This window comes from Schistocerca piceifrons, chromosome 1 (assembly GCF_021461385.2).
Source record: "Schistocerca piceifrons isolate TAMUIC-IGC-003096 chromosome 1, iqSchPice1.1, whole genome shotgun sequence".
Classification (NCBI taxonomy): domain Eukaryota; kingdom Metazoa; phylum Arthropoda; class Insecta; order Orthoptera; family Acrididae; genus Schistocerca; species Schistocerca piceifrons.
The window spans coordinates 859,449,442-859,467,694 of NC_060138.1; the positions used below are offsets into that span (position 1 = coordinate 859,449,442).

An 18,253-nucleotide genomic window follows, 5' to 3' on the forward strand; every position below is an offset into this window, starting at 1 on the left:
GCACAACTGAGACGATACCCCATAGGCCCGCAGCTTGATTAGAAGTCGCTTGTGAGGAACGGTGTCAAAAGCTTTCCGGAAATCTAGAAATACGGAATCAACTTGAGATCCCCTGTCCATAGCGGCCATTACTTCGTGCGAATAAAGAACTAGCTGCGTTGCACAAGAACGATGTTTTCTGAAACCATGCTGATTACGTATCAATAGATCGTTCTCTTCAAGGTGATTCATAATGTTTGAATACAGTATATGCTCCAAAACTCTACTGCAAACCGACGTCAATGATATAGGTCTGTAGTTCGATGGATTGCTCCTACTACCCTTCTCAAACACTGGCGCGACCTGCGCAATTTTCCAATCTGCAGGTACAGATCTATCGGTGAGCGAGCGGTTGTATATGATTGCTAAGTAGGGAGCTATTGTATCAGCGTAATCTGAAAGGAACCTAATCGGTATACAATCTGGACCTGAAGACTTGCCCGTATCAAGCGATTTGAGTAGCTTCGCAACCCATAAGGTATCTACTTCTAAGAAATTCATGCTAACAGCTGTTCGTGTTTAAAATTCTGGAATATTCCATTCGTCTTCCCTGGTGAAGGAATTTCGGAAAACTGCGTTCAATAACTCTGCTTTAGCGGCACAGTCGTCGGTAACACTACCATCGACAGTGCGCAGCGTCTTGCCACTTGTGTACTTTACATACGACCAGAATTTCTTCGGATTTTCTACCAAATTTCGAGACAATGTTTCGTTGTGGAAACTATTAAAGGCATCTCGCATTGAAGTCTGTGCCAAATTTCGCGCGTCTGTAAATTTTAGCCAATCTTCGGGATTTCGCGTTCTCCTGAACTTTGCATGCATTTCCGTTGCCTCTGCAACAGCGTTCGGACCTGTTTTGTGTACCATAGGGGATCAGTTCCATCTCTTACCAGTTATGAGGTATGAATCTCTTAATTGCTGTTACTACTATATCTTTGAATTTGAGCCACATCTCGTCTACATTTGCATAGTCAGTTCGGAAAGAATGGAGATCGTCTCTTAGGAAGGCTTTTAGTGACACTTTATCCGCTTTTTTAAATAAAATTATTTTGCGTTTGTTTCTGGTGGATTTGGAAGAAACGGTATTGAGCCTAGCTATAACGACCTTGTGATCACTAATCCTGGTATCAGTCATGATGCTCTCTATTAGCTCTGGATTGTTTGTGGCTAAGAGGTCAAGTGTGTTTTCGCAACCATTTACAATTCGCGTGGGTTTGTGGACTAACTGCTCGAAATAATTTTCGGAGAAAGCATTTAGGACAATCTCGGAAGATGTTTTCTGCCTACCACCTGTTCTGAACAAGTATTTTTGCCAACATATCGATGGAAGGTTGAAGTCCCCACCAACTATAACCGTATGAGTGGGGTATTTATTTGTTACGAGACTCAAATTTTCTCTGAACTGTTCAGCAACTATATCATCGGAGTCTGGGGGTCGGTAGAAGGAGCCAATTATTAACTTAGTTCGGCTGTTAAGTATAACCTCCACCCATACCAATTTGCACGGAGTATCTACTTCGACTTCACTACAAGATAAACCACTACTGACAGACACAAACACTCCACCACCAAATCTGCCTAATCTATCTTTCCTGAACACCGTCTGAGACTTTGTAAAAATTTCCACAGAACTTATTTCAGGCTTTAGCCAGCTTTCTGTACCTATAACGATTTCAGCTTCTGTGCTTTCTATTAGCGCTAGAAGCTCAGGGACTTTCCCAGCACAACTACAACAATTTACAACTACAATTCCGACTGTTCCTTGATCCAAGCACGTCCTGTATTTGCCATGCACCCTTTGAGATTGCAGCCCACCCCGTACTTCCCCGAGGCCTTCTAACCTAAAAAACCGCCCAGTCCATGCCACACAGCCTCCGTTACCTGTGTAGCAGCCAGCTGAGTGTAGTGAACTCCTGACCTATTCAGCGGAATCCCAAAACCCCACCACCCTATGGCGCAAGTCAAGGAATCTGCAGTCCCCCAAATAGGCCAATTTTGCTTATTGATGAACTCATCCAAATGAAAGTGGGCTTTGCCACTAAACCAAACCACGCATGCACATACTAATTCCCATCATACCCCACAGCCGATCATGCAGTTTGAATATATGAAGAAGGTATCTGTTCTTTTGGACATGTCTGAAAGAACAGATACCATCTTCATATAGTTAAGGCTAACCGGCCATTGACCTTCTTCTGTGCGAATGCACACACATTGCCCAACCTCTTACAAGACTCGGTAAGGTTGTCTGCTGCGAGTAATGAGTATAATGGGCAGAGGCACTACGAATTTATTGTGTGGACATTAAGTTGGGAATGTGGGTCTCACAGAGAGCGTGCAAGGGATAAGTCCCTGCAGTCACACTATCCTCTGTGCCCTCAGTGGCTCAGATGGATAGAGCATCTGCCATATAAGCAGGAGATCCCAGGTTCGAGTCCCGGTTTGGGCACACGTTTTCAACTGTTCCTGTTGATGTATATCAATGCCAGTCAGTAGCTTCGAGTTTTGATTTAATTATCATTTCATTTAGTTTGAATGTCCAAACGCAAACCATTCAGAAGTTTTGACGATTTTATTTAATGTAGTTCAATAACTGTCACGCTGTATGTAGTTTCACTAGCTAAACACAGTACAAATAAGTCACTCGTACTACCAAAAGCCAAATACAACATGTAAAGAAAACCTATACATCTTGAAGGGGAGATATGACTAATGCATAGAAATTTGCACTGCATTAGCAGTTAACGTTTACTAGATTAGATTAATACTAGTTCCATGGATCATGAATACGATATTTCGTAATGATGTGGAACGAGTCGAATTTTCCAATACATGACATAATTAGGTTAATTTAACAACATACTTAAGTTAATATAACAACTTTATTTTTTTGTGTTTTTTTCTTTATTTTTTATTTTATTTTTTTTATTTATTTATTTTTATTTTTTTTCTTAATTTATATCTAAAAATTCCTCTATGGAGTAGAAGGAGTTGTCATTCAGAAATTCTTTTAATTTCTTCTTAAATATTTGTTGGTTATCTGTCAGACTTTTGATACTATTTGGTAAGTGACCAAAGACTTTAGTGCCAGTATAATTCACCCCTTTCTGTGCCAAAGTTAGATTTAATCTTGAATAGTGAAGATCGTCCTTTCTCCTAGTATTGTAGTTATGCACACTGCTATTACTTTTGAATTGGGTTTGGTTGTTAATAACAAATTTCATAAGAGAGTATATATACTGAGAAGATACTGTGAATATCCCTAGATCCTTAAATAAATGTCTGCAGGATGATCTTGGGTGGACTCCAGCTATTATTCTGATTACACGCTTTTGTGCAATAAATACTTTATTCCTCAGTGATGAATTACCCCAAAATATGATGCCATATGAAAGCAATGAGTGAAAATAGGCGTAGTAAGCTAATTTACTAAGATGTTTATCACCAAAATTTGCAATGACCCTTATTGCATAAGTAGCTGAACTCAAACGTTTCAGCAGATCATCAATGTGTTTCTTCCAATTTAATCTCTCATCAATGGACATACCTAAAAATTTGGAATATTCTACCTTAGCTATATGCTTCTGATTAAGGTCTATATTTATTAATGGCGTCATACCATTTACTGTACGGAACTGTATGTACTGTGTCTTATCAAAATTCAGTGAGAGTCCGTTTACAAGGAACCACTTAGTAATTTTCTGAAAGACAGTATTGACAATTTCATCAGTTAATTCTTGTTTCTCAGGTGTGATTACTATACTTGAATCATCAGCGAAGAGAACTAACTTTGCCTCTTCATGAATATAGAATGGCAAGTCATTAATATATAATAAGAACAACAAAGGACCCAAGACTGACCCTTGTGGAACCCCATTCTTGATAGTTCCCCAATTTGAGGAATGTGCTGATCTTTGCATGTTACGAGAACTACTTATTTCAACTTTCTGCACTCTTCCAGTTAGGTACGAATTAAACCATTTGTGCACTGTCCCACTCATGCCACAATACTTGAGCTTGTCTAGCAGAATTTCATGATTTACACAATCAAAAGCCTTTGAGAGATCACAAAAAATCCCAATGGGTGGTGTTCGGTTATTCAGATCATTCAAAATTTGACTGGTGAAAGCATATATGGCATTTTCTGTTGAAAAACCTTTCTGGAAACCAAACTGACATTTTGTTAGTACTTCATTTTTACAGATATGTGAAGCTACTCTTGAATACATTACTTTCTCAAAAATTAAACTAACTTCTCAGGGGATGTGATGGCAGCTCGTAACACTGTGTTCCTTTCAGTAATTCTGGATGTAACTTGACGTAACAAATGGAAAATCTAATGCTTACATTTCCCAAAATATAAAATGCAGATTACTCTTCCTCAAGCTCTTTGTATAATGTGGGAAATTCCCCTTGTGTTCGACTTAATGCCTTTTTTTCGGACCCACGCACTTTCTTTGTGTTGTTTTGCACTTCCGTGTTCCTTCCCTGAAAGTTGTTTTGCACTTCTGTCTTCCTTGCCTGCAAGTTGCGACCATTTTAGTCCAATAAATGTCATTTTCGTACAAAAAGTGCGCTCCAGCATCCATACATATAAGCTACCATGTTGTGCAAGTGCATTGTGCAGTTCACGCATAAAAACAGTTGAAAATGGCCTTGCGAAGATCGCGATTCTCGCGAAAAGAACAGTTGAGGACAGCAATTCAAGTTGACGGTGTTGTGACGGACAGTGTGGATTGGCCTTTATTAAATAATTGTATGTTTCAAGTTTTTGAACTTGTAAACAGAACGACATACGTACCTAGTGCGAAGTCAAGTGAACATTTTAATTTAAATCTTCAGTGCTAATCTTTCATACGGTCGTTATCATTTCACATAATCTGATTCAATTTCTTTTCAATTTATAACAAGTGTTACGATATCAGTAGCGCTGCTATTAACAACATCTCTATAGATACATCGAATAAATTGTGTATGCCTAAACACTTGCAGTTAAACATCAAGACTAGTGAATAGAAAAGGAATTGGGGACTAATAAACATGAAAAGAATTTCACTGGCATGCTGGAAAGTTCACACAATCGATTTGGCATCGGTGCAAAATGTAATATATGCCATAAAGTAATCTACGGTTCCCAAGAAAAACGTTTCAAAACAAGTTTAATAATTTATGTATTTAATTTATGTTTTGCAAGTATTCATGGTGATACGGAAATCAACTGCAATTGCTGCTAACCGTAGTACATTTTACACAGCAGAACTACTTGATATAGTGACGCACATTATATTAATTGCAATTGCTTGGCAAGTCTCTCGTGTGGGGGTGTCGAGGCGAGCGACCGATTGCAGGTGACATCGCAGGCAACGGATCGCTGTGATCCTCCGCTCGTGTGTGGGGCCCTTTTAAGGGCGTCCCTCGAGTGGCTCCAGAGGAATTTGGGCGTCTCCCACGCAACTTCGATTACGCCATTTCACTACGAGCTACGACACCTCACTTTTGTTGCATGCAGGGGGATGAAAATCATATAGGGATTTCCTGTAATACGACTTATTTTGCTGCTAGGCCATTTGGAGCACTGCAAGCTTATCAGCCCTTCCTTATTTAGTTCTTATATTAATTTAAAGTTGTCCGTATTTGTTTTCATCTTGTAGTAAAGAGAAAGTGATTTCATTCCACTGTTTTTATGACTACGACTTCTTGTGTGTATTGTACTCTTTGAACTGCATTGTTGCTGGTATTCTGCCACATTTTTCTCACATCCGTAACACTGGGCGAAGTAAAGCATTCCACATTTGTTTTTGTTTCATATGTAACAGAATTTGATTTCGTCACATGATGTCTTGTGGACTCAAGTATAATTTATCCCTGATGGTGTATCCGTGTGTCAACTGCTCGATTTAAATATTTTGTTCTAGTCTGCTTTATTTTTGTTCGCATCCACTTTCCCAAACCCTCTCACACTTAAACAGGGTTCACTCAAATGCAGATTTCAGTGGCGCAACTTAAGAGACGCAACTTTTGTCACGCCACAAAAAGTTCAGCTATTTGTATTAACATTTTGTTGCGCCACTCTCCCACCACCATTCTCCTTGGTGGCAGTATTTCGAAACACGAGCATTCTGTCGCAGATATAGTGCAGTAATTGCTGTTCTACGCCATGCGATTTCAATGTGTTTTTATTTTATTTCTGGAAAAAGTTAAAACAATGGTCAGCAGGTACAGGTACACTTCCACAAATTCTAGAACTTCAATAACACCAACCTGTGTATGTGTGTGTGTGTGCGAGGATATCCCACAGTCTTAAAAGGTTTTTGAATGAACAAATAAATAAATTTAATATATGTGCCCAAAAAAGTGAGTCGTACTAACTTCGTAATTTGTGAGCCCTGGTCATAGGTTGTGTTCCAAAAATGGACAGCATGGAGACAGAAGTGATGACACTTTCAAGAAGACCTGTCCATCATTTTGCAGAGCAATGCTCAAGCACGTACAATGAATGCTGTTGCTGATTTGTTTGACTGATGGGGCAGCTAACTTGTAAGTGCTATACCACTTACTGCACTCCCCAGACGTAAGCCCTCGTCATTTCAACTCGATTTCTAAACTGAATGACACACTTCACGGCATTCGCTTCAGAACTGCTACAAATCTGTAGGGCAATAGACAGCGCTGCTCGAACTGTTAACACAACTGGCAATGGTAAGAGTATCCTACGATTTCCACATCGCTGGCAACGGGTTACACACAATGCTGGTGATTACTTTGAAGGTCAGTAAAACTTTGAAACATGTATCTATTTTGTACGAGCCGTAAATAAGTAGTTGCTATTATTAAAGTTACAACCCTCGTGTTTACATGCCAGCAGTTGGTTAGTTTGCCATTGCAGATAGCATTTTCGTCTATGAGTGTTATTTCTTCTAGAAATGTATTTGTTTCCCTTGATTTATCCCTGTGCGTAATCTATTTTCGGATCCAACATTTGGGTTTACTCTTCCCTGTATTTAAATCTTGTCACAGCTCTAAGACCATAACCATCACTATAACATTTATACCCGCCTACATGATATCAGATGACGTCAAAGCGGAAGGTGTGCAACTATGTAAAATTTGCAGCAGCCTGTGTGGACAGAATTGGCGAAGAGGCTTCTGACAGGAATGGCATTCGGTTTTATTACTTCTTCACGGAATGAGTATGTAATTCTGCTTTGTATGGTGTTGCTTCTTTCCCAGAGTCTTCGTAGTCTTAATGACTAGAGCATTCTTCTCTACAAATTGTGTACGTGCAACAGTAGTTACACAAATTTGTTCACACTGTTAATAACAGATACTGCAAACTCTACATTTTAGCGAGAATAAATGTATTAGTATCATCTGCTCACTGCAATGAAAATTTCGTTGGCAATCATGAACAGCGAGAAAATACGAAAAGCGTATGCAAACGTATATAATGTATGAGTAGATCCCAAAACAATGATAAGATTAGGATCGAGTGTTATATCGATATCGACTTCTTAATAACATCGATGACTTCTTATCGATATCACGATTCTTTATTAATTTTTTGTAGTGTTTTCTTTTCTGTTCACTCGCTACCAAGTGCCAACCTTGCGATTGGCGTCACTCATTATTTCTCGATGTGTTCAGATTCATTGTGAAACAATGAGTGCTGAAGCCAGTTCCTGATTTGTCTGAGCGTAACACACAACTCTTTCTCGAAGAAGAAAGGTTACCATCACCTACTGTCAATGTTGCTTGGTGTGAGACGAAATGAATCATGAGTTTGGTGGCTATTCTGCTTCAAGGAGGTGTGCCTCGTTTCTTCTGCAAAGTTGCTCAAATGCTCAGTCAATTGACAACCTTTTTCTGCCACCACTAGGGACAAATGCGTGTCTGTTTCTACAGGTTCACGTAAATGGGACTTGAAGTCTGCCAAGAAAAAAAATGTTTTTTTTAATACCTGAGAAAATTTCCCATATGAAATCTGCTAATAGTATACACGACAGCTAACAACATTTGTATGCTACTAATAAAATTAAAAGACAATCAATGTAATATACGAGTGGCTAGTAACACCACATCAAACATTAAAGACGTTATTAAGGTTTCGACAGAAACCGCGGTTTTGTGAAAATTGTTTTAACGAATAACAAACAGAGAAATGAATGCAGTATCATTAAGACTGGGATACGTTACAACTTAGAACCACGAATGGGCATCATTTTAGTTGATCGTCAGTAAACGACAAATGCTGCACACTTTCCACCTCAAGGTCATACAATGAATTTGCGCGCTACGGAGGTAGATATTAACTAGACTGACAGTAATCTAAGTAGCCTGAAGGCCTCGCTCTTGCGTAATTGAACGAGTTTGGTAGGTTTCTAGTACGACAAAAAAAGTGTAATTAGTGGGCGTCTGCCATTCAACTGTGAGCAGCATTATCCTGTACGAAATCAGTCTGTTATCTTTCTTATAAATTCTAACAATAAAAACAGTCAAATGAGGTCGGTGCTGATTACTGGTTGTAGCAGAGGCATTGGTCTCGAGCTGGTAAAGCAACTGACTGCCCACAAATCAGCCCCAGAATTCATAATTGCAACATGCCGCAAACCGGAGGAAGCAAGGGTAATGTTCCACAATGTTTTATCATAGTAATTTTCAAAGCTGTAGCACAGAAATCGCAATAGGCGTAGCTACAGAAACATGTCTCTACGTGAACTATAAAAATTGTAATTTTTTCCCCCTTCTGTGTATAATCATGGGGTGTATCACTTTCTTTCTCTTTCAGGCTCTTCAAGATCTGTCTAAGAAACATAAATCTATCCACGTGTTAAAGTTAGGTAGGTGATCTAAAAACTTACCTGCACGTCTATAATTTTCGCTTCTTGTACCTTCCCAGTTAACTGCGGAACACCAATTTCCGGGAAGAGGGGGGGGGGGGGGGCGGAACAGTCGCATTATTACCAAACCATCGTACCGCAAATTTTACTCCACATATTATTAAAAGGAATCATAACTTGGGTTTGCCATTATAAGGTCTCCTGTGGTATGTCACATGCAAAATAAACTGTTTAGCTACTTATATCGACACACAAAATTGGTAAGAATTGCAATCATATATTTTACAAGAGTTAGTAATCTGCGGTCAAAAATGCTGGTTAACGTACCAATAAAATAATAGAAACATATTAATGTACAAGGACTAGGCAACAAAATGTGTGAGCTGGAAGTAATTTTTAACTGTAACCTTAAGGAGGTTTCTGTGCTGTTCATTAGTGAGCACTGGATTCAGGACACCCAGATTTGTGCAGCAAATATACCAGACTTTGATTTAATAAGTAGCTTTTGCAGGGAAACTTATAAATGTGGAGGTGTATGCATCTATGTTAGAATTAATGTTAGATCTAAGGAGGTAAAACTTAGCGAGACGAAGTGCGCAGAAAAAGATTTTGAATGTTGTATTTGCGAACTTACACACTGTCAAACTATCATTGCTTGCATCTATCGGTCCCCATCAGGTGACTTTACCCAATTCTTATATTATATAGATGATCTTTGAAATGAATTGAGAGGCAGGTCAAAATGCACAATAGTTCTTGGTGACTTTAACATTAATTTTAACAAAAGTATTAAGAACAAGGTACAATTATTAAATCTGTTTAATACATACAACATGCAACCTACAGTGCAGGAAATTACCAGATTTGGGGATGGGTCTGAAACAACACTTGATCAGATACTTACCAACAAACAGAGCTGTGAGTACAGTGTTGAAGTTATAGATACAGGCTTTTCTGACCATATGGCTTTAAAAATGATGATAAGGAATGAGAACAATAAGAAATACACAGTCACTGAAAAATATGCAAACAACATAAGGGTATTTAATAGTATGCTAAAAAGGGTGCAGTGGGGCATAGAACAAACTGATGATGCAGACAGAAAGTATGACAGTTTTCTCACTGATTATAAATGTTGCTACGGTGTAGCATTCCTGTTATAAAGAATTAAAGGCAGTGAGATGACAAACACATGGGTAACACAAGGGATTAAAAAATCAGCAACCACCCTTAGAAACCTAAGCTAAAATAAATACAACAATAAAACCATACTATAGGAAATATAGAAGGGTCTATAGGAAAGTTTTACAGCCAGCAAAAAGGGTAACCAGTGATTCATACATTAATAAGGGAAGCAATAAATCAAAATCGATTTGGAAGCTTATAAACAATAGCTTAGGAAAATGTAAAACCAAGACCCATAATTTCAAAATTAAAAGTGAGGGTAAAGTGATAGAAGATGGTCAACAGGTAGCCAATATATTCAATGAACATTATGTGAAAATAGCACCAAACTTAATTAAAAGTCTGTGCAATTCAAACAACAAAAACATAAAAGTACCAACTTGTGAAAAGACAATGTTTCTGTACCCAGTAACAGAATGTGAAGTTACAAATGCTATTAGTAAACTACAAAACAAAATGTCTTGTGGGACTGATGGAATTCCAGACAAGGTAATCAAACATAGTTCTACCAGTATAGATACTCACCAAACTGACATTATTAATACTTCTTTCAGGATAGGGGTGTTCCCATCAAAACTAAAACTCTCCATAATAAAGCCACTTCACAAAAAAGATAGTACAGCTGACATAAATAATTATAGGCCAGTGTCATTACTGTCAGGTTTCTCTAAAGTAATTGAAAGAGTAATGTATGAAAGGCTGGCTGACTCACTGAATAAAAATAAAATACTGACTAATGCTCAACATGGGTTTAGAAAGAATAGATCAAAAGAAACAGCAGTCTTCCAATTCATGAAAATGGTTCTAAATGCCTTGGACAAGAACGAATTAAGCTGTGGAATGTTCTTAGCTTTATCTAAAGCATTTGATTTAATCAGCCATGACTTATTGCTTATGAAATTAGAATGTTATGGGGTCCGGGGACTTGCCTTCAAAAGGTTCAAGTCTTATCTCTCTGACAGACAACAGAAAGTACAAATATGTCACAAAGGCAAAGAGTATCTTTCAGATTTCAAAAAAACTAGCTATGGAGTGCCCCAGGGTTCCATGTTAGGCCCTCTGTTGTTCTTGGTGTACATAAACGATTTGCCAAACCATCTGACAGTTGCAGAAACGGTGATGTTCGCTGATGACACTAGGATTTTTATGAAAGGATACACTGAGGATGATCTACAGTAGAGTGTCTCTAGGACAATAAATGTCACAGGAAATGGTTTAGTGATAACGTTTTGATCATAAATAAGGATAAAACAGTATTCATGAGTTTCAGCAATATTAAAAGTAAAACTAGAAGAAGAGTAAAAGCTGAGTTAGGGAACTGTGTTATTGCACAAGCTCCTTACACAAAATTCCTCGGTATATGGGTGGATGAGCACTTGAGATGGGAAAAGCATGTAGAATTTTTGAGTAAAAAATTAAGTAAATGCTGCTACGTGCTAAGAATGCTTCAGGAATGTTGCAACACTGCTGTGTGCCTATTATGCTTACATGAACAGTTTGCTAAAGCTTTCAAACTTCAAAAATGACTATTAGAATAATGAAAGGGGTACCTTGCAGAGTGTCATGCAGGGAAATATTTAAAGAATTCAAAATAATGACTCTTCCTAGCTTATACATTTGTGAATGTGTATGCTTTGTGAAAACTCACCAGGAATTTTCAACATTAAATAATCAGGTTCGTAACCATGAAACAAGGAACAGGGATGATTTTCACAGAGACACCCACAAAGGAGTGCTCTACCAAAAAAGTGTAAACTACCAACCCAAAATACTTTTTAGTGCATTGCTTTCTACAATAAAGAAAATTAAAGAATGTCATAAATTCAAGGAAGATCTTAAACAGTTTTTACTAACACACAGTTTTTATAGCATTGAAGAATATCTGAATATGGAAAAGTAATATTATTTATATATACTGATATAAAATATTTGTATTTATTATTCACATTTTGAAACAAATTTAAGATAAGAAACTATATAGTAATTGACTACATCCATACAATGTATATTGTTAACGGATGAATAAAGAGACGGATTGTTTGATTGGTTGCAGTATGAAAGGAAGCGGAATGTTAACAGAATTAGTTACAGTAAAAGTAACGAAGATCCTGTGTTTAGAACAGTTATCCCTTGGGAAAAAATGTTGATTTACAGTAATGAGCCTGTATAAAAGGATTATGCTATTCCTGCTACCAACCACAACTATCAGCAAAGAGTAGGGCACAAATCATTTTACGTTATCATTATTAGTATACAAACAGCATAGTGAACACATTATTGTGGCCAAGATAGACACGAAGCCCACGCCTACTACAGTAGTACAAGTTTATATGCCAACTAGCTCTGCAGATGATGAAGAAATTGATGAAATGTAGGATGAGATAAAATAAATTATTCAGGTAGTGAAGGGAGATGAAAATTTAATAGTCATGGGTGACTGGAATTCGAGAGTAAGAAAAGGGAGAGAAGGAAACATAGTAGGTGAATATAGATTGGGGGTAACAAATGAAAGAGGAAGCTGTCTGGTAGAATTTTGCACAGAGCATAACTTAATCATAGCTAACACTTGGTTCAAGAATCATAAAAGAAGGTTGTACACATGGAAGAATCCTGGAGATACTAGAAGGTATCAGATACATTATATAATGGTAAGACAGAGATTTAGGAACCAGGTTTTAAATTGTAGGACATTTCCAGGGGCAGATGTGGACTCTGACCACAATTTATTGGTTATGAACTGTAGATTAAAACTGAAGAAATTGCAAAAAGGTGGGAATTTAAGGAGATGGGACCTGGATAAACTGAAAGAACCAGAGGTTGTTCAGAGTTTCAGGGAGAGCATAAGGGAACAATTGTCATGAATTGGGGAAAGAAATACAGCAGAAGAAGAATGGGTAGCTCTGAGGGATGAAGTAGTGAAGCCAGCAGAGGATCAAGTAGGTAAAAAGACAAGGGCTAGTAGAAATCCTTGGGTAACAGAAGAAATATTGAATTTAATTGATGAAAGGAGAAAATATAAAAATGCAGTAAATGAAGCAGGCAAAAAGGAATACAATCGCCTCAAAAATGAGATCGACAGGAAGTGCAAAATGGCTAAGCAGGGATGGCTAGAGGACAAATGTAAGGCTGTAGAGGCTTATCTCACTAGGGGTAAGATAGATACTGCCTACAGGAAAATTTAAGAGACCTTTGGAGAAAAGAGAAACACTTGTATGAATATCAAGAGCTCAGATGGAAACCCAGTTCTAAGCAAAGAAGGGAAAGCAGAAAGGCGGAAGGAGTATATAGAGGGTCTATACAAGGGCGATGTACTTGAGAACAATATTATGGAAATGGAAGAGGATGTAGATGAAGATGAAATGGGAGATATAATACTGCGTGAAGAGTTTGTCAGAGCACTGAAAGACCTGAGTCCAAACAAGGCCCCGGGAGTAGACAATACTCCATTAGAGCTACTGACGGCCTTGGGAGAGCCAGTCCTGACAAAACTCTACCATCTGGTGAGCAAGATGTATGAGACAGGCGAAGTACCCTCAGACTTCAAGAAGAATATAATAATTCCAATCCCAAAGAAAGCAGGTGTTGACAGATGTGAAAATTACTGAACTATCAGTTTGATAAGTCACAGCTGCAAAATACTAATGCGAATTCTTTACAGACGAATGGCAAAACTGGTAGAAGCTGACCTCGGAGAAGATCAGTTTGGATTCCGTAGAAATGTTGGAACACATGAGGCAATACTGACCCTACGACTTATCTTCGAAGAAAGATTATGGAAAGGCAAACCTACGTTTCTAGCATTTGTAGACTTAGAGAAAGCTTTTGACAGTGTTGACTGGCATATTCTCTTTCAAATTGTAAAGGTGGCAGGGGTAAAATACAGGGAGCAAAAGGCTATTTACAATTTGTACAGAAACCAGGTGGCAGTTATAAGAGTCAACGTGTATGAAAGGGAAGCAGCTGTTGGGAAGGGAGTGAGACAGGGGTGTAGCCTCTCCCCGATGCTATTCAATCTGTATATTGAGCAAGCAGTAAAGGCAACAAAAGAAAAATTCGGGGTAGGTATTAAAATCCATGGAGAAGAAATAAAAACTTTGAGGTTCGCCGATGACGTTGTAATTCTGTCAGAGACAGCAAAGGACTTGGAAGAGCAGTTGAACGGAATGGACCAGTGTCTTGAAAGGAGGATGTAAGATGAATATCAACAAAAGCAAAACGAGGATAATGGAATGTAGTCGAATTAAGTCAGGTGATGCAGAGGGAATTAGATTAGGAAATAAGACACTTAAAGTAGTAAAGGAGTTTTGCTATTTGGGAGCAAAATAGTTGATGATGGTCGAAGTAGAGAGGATATAAAATGTAGACTGGCAATGGCAAGGAAAGCGTTTCAGAAGTAGAGAAATTTGTTAACATCGAGTATAGATTTAAGTGTCAGGAAGTCATTTCTGAAAGTATTTGTATGGAGTGTAGCCATGTATGGAAGTGAAACATGGACAATAAATAGTATAGACAAGAAGAGAATAGAAGCTTTTGAAATGTGGTGCTACAGAAGAATGCTGAAGATTAGATGGGTAGATCACATAACTAATGAGGAGGTACTGAATAGAATTGGGGAGAAGAGGAGTTTGTGGCACAACTTGACAAGAGGAAGGGATCGGTTGGTAGGACATGTTCTGAGGCATCAAGGGATCACCAATTTAGCATTCGAGGGCAGCGTGGAGAGTAAAAATCGTAGAGGGAGACCAAGAGATGAATACACTAAGCAGATTCAGAAGGATGTAGGTTGCAGTAAGTAATGGGAGATGAAGAAGCTTGCACAAGATAGAGTAGCAAGGAGAGCTGCATCAAACCAGTCTCAGGACTGAAGACCACAACAACAACGTGGTAATGAGAAGGAATTTGATATCCACATCCATGATCTGGAAACCATATTTTGATCTTATAATTTGATCTCTGTAAGTAACTTTACAACGCTTATGGATAAAGACAGCAGAGCCTTAATTCTAAACGCAAGAAATTAATTGTTTATTCAGTAACAAATGCTCTCTCTGACCACGGTGCACAGTTATTAGAATAAGTAAGATAGTGCTTCGTAATGTGGATACCTTTCAGTAGAAATCAGTTAGAATAATTAATGACTCTTAAGAATAGTTACAAGAGATGACCTGGGATGAAATTTATAATGAACCAAATGCTATCAAAAAATTTAATCTACTCCATGATAAATTCGTATCATTATTTGAAAATAGCTTTCCACATAATCTAATCAGAAAGGAGATTAAACAACCATGTAAAAAAATTATCACAAGAGGTATTTAAGTACCTTGTGAAAGGAAGAGTGAAATGACTGGCAATAACCAGTAGTTACGCACTACAAAAACTATTCAAAATGATTAAGAAAAATCATTAAAAACCTAGGAACATGCACAAATAAATAAATACATGATGTCAGAAATCTGTACTTCTGACAACAGACCTAAGGCTGTATGGAATGTAGTGAAATGAGAGACAGGACAACCAGCCGCAGAACAGGACAACATCACTATTGTACTGAATGGTAGGGCTATAAATGAAGAGTCACAGGTAGCAAATATATAGTGTAGGGACTAACAGTTCAAGAGAAAAATCGCGGCAGTATGTTGAAAAAGCAGCTCTCATAAAATTCAAGCATCACCTACTTCTCCTTCGCGAATTAAGTATATTATATATTTTCTCAAAAATAAAAGCTCGCCTGATATTGTTGGTGTTTCCAATAGAGTACCAAAGATTTGTTCCCTTACAATAAGCCCCGTCTAATGTGAAATATGTAATGCATCACTAATGTAAAGCATTTTTCCAGAGAAACTGCAATATGTCCTTGTTAAACATCTCTTTAAGAACTGTGATAAGAGAGACATTAATAACTACAAACCTGTTTCCCTTCTGTCATCCTTTTCCAAAATTTTTGAGAAATATATTCCAGAATAGTATCTCACTTAAGCAACAATAATATCCTCAGCAAATCACAGTTTGGATTTCAGAAGTGTTGCTCTACTGGAATGCCATTTACATGTTTACTCGCCAAATTTTACAAGCATTAAGTGGCAAAAAGAGCATCAGTTGGTATTTTCTTTGAAGTATCTAAGGCATTGACTGGATGAATCAGTATTCTTCTAGATAAATCAAAGTTTTATGGTATTGATGGTATAGCCAACCAATGGATAATGTCATATTTAACCAATAGAATGCTGAAAGTTGTACTTACTAATGCAACCAATGTTGTCTAGGGACATTCTGACTGGGGAAAAAATCATGTATGGGGTTCCCCAAGGTTCAATCTCTAAGTTCCACATGTATGTAAACCATCTCCCAAGCAACATAAAACAAACAAAATTAGTTCTTTTTTCAGATGACACTAGTATTGTAATCAATCCAAGCATCCATACATAAATGAAGAAATTGAAACAGTTTTCAAAAGTATCATTGACTGGTTTTCTTTGAAGAGTCTGACTCTTAGTTTCAAAAGACACAACATATTCAGTTCTGCACATCTAAGGGTACTACACCAACAATAAGTGTAATACCATGTGAGGAAATAATAAATAGAAATTCTTAGCTGCCCATACTGATGAGAATTTAATCAGGAAAAGCACATTTTTGTATCTCCTAAAACAACTTGGTTCAGCAGCGTTTGCACTTAGAATCATTGCAAATCTTGGGGAGAGAAAAATCATTTAGTGACTTTTTATTGCATATTTTCATTCAGTATTGTCATATGGAATAATATTCAGGGCTAACTCATTGCTAAAATATGTGCTATAAGATTAATATATGGTGCTCACCTACGACAACTTGCAGACATCTGTTTAAGGAGTTGGGCATTCTGACTATTGCTTCACGGTGTATTTAATCTCTCGTGAATTTTTTTGCAAACAGTCCACTGTAGTTCAGAAGGAACAATGATATACATAGTTAAAATACGAGAAGGAAAAATGACATTAATTACTCCACATTAATGTTGTCTTATGCACAGAAAGGGATGCACAATGCTACAACTAAAATTTTTGATAAATTATCCTGTGATACCAACTGTCAGACAGCCACCGAAGAAAAATTTGAAAACATATTGAAAAAGTTTCCAGCTTGACAACTGCTACTCTGTAGAAGAATTTGTATTATTGTAATTTGTAAAGGATGGTGTGTAACAATTACTAACTCACATCTGTAAATAATGAATGTTTAGTAAGTAGCCTTATTTATAAATTAACTTGCAATGTACGGTGACTCCTTCCATATGCAAATGATCCACAGAACATGAAACTAACTAACTCATCCATGACTGAGGACATGAACCTGCCCAATAAAGTAAGGTGGCACATTAGTACGCACTACATTCACACGTGGGAGGATAGGTATCCAACCACTGTCTAGCTTCTGGGTTGTGTGATTTCCCTTAGTCATGAGCACACATATTTCACACGGCTATTATGGTAAATGTACATTCTGATGTTGGTGATATAATATAGGACACACTTGGTAGATACCTGAGTACTCCTGCCCTGTCCTTGCTTAATCCAGTCCAAGTTTGTATATATTTTATATGTAGGTATTATATCTGTGATGTATCTGACACAGACACAGATACACACACACACGCACACACACACACACACACACACACACACACACACACACACACACACGAGTTCACTGTGGGATATAGAAAATATTAATATTGTGATGTTGGTAGTGTTACATTCAGTGTTAAGATACAGGAGACTCTTGATTGATAACTATGGTTGACTATGTTTGTCACAGAGACCACTATAAAAATTGTGTTAGAACAAATAAGCCCTCGGTCACAAATATAAAGTCAAAATTGACCAGGTTTCGACACTACTGTGAGTGTCGTCTTCAGAATTAAACTAACTGTTCTAAAACATATTAGGTATATAATACATTAATAAAATTAAAGTTTGTACTGACTGGAAAGAGTTGCAGTACTTACAAGTCACATTTTAAAAAATCTAAACCGGAAAGGCGATGTCATGAATAGTTGTAAATAAGATGGCGAGCCGCTAAAGGCTGTTCGTACTTGAGTGAACAAGGGTTGCAACAAGACCCTGTCATATCCTGGTGTTGTAATGTTGTGGGTGAGGGGTGAGCAGAGAGAAACTGGAGGGGAGAGAGAGAGAGAGAGAGAGAGATAGAGA

General features: G+C 37.7%; 1 protein-coding gene across 1 annotated transcript in view; it reads left to right on the plus strand.

Moving 5' to 3' along the window:
• Positions 1 to 8,208: 8,208 nt before the first annotated feature.
• The window catches only part of LOC124791809 (C-factor-like), a 54,592-nt gene continuing 44,547 nt past the window's right edge, over positions 8,209 to 18,253 (plus strand). The window contains exons 1-2 of the mRNA XM_047257889.1: positions 8,209 to 8,661; positions 8,825 to 8,876. Of these exons, the coding sequence (XP_047113845.1) occupies positions 8,536 to 8,661; positions 8,825 to 8,876 (178 nt within the window). The 5' untranslated portion in view covers positions 8,209 to 8,535. The remainder of the gene's footprint in view (positions 8,662 to 8,824; positions 8,877 to 18,253) is intronic.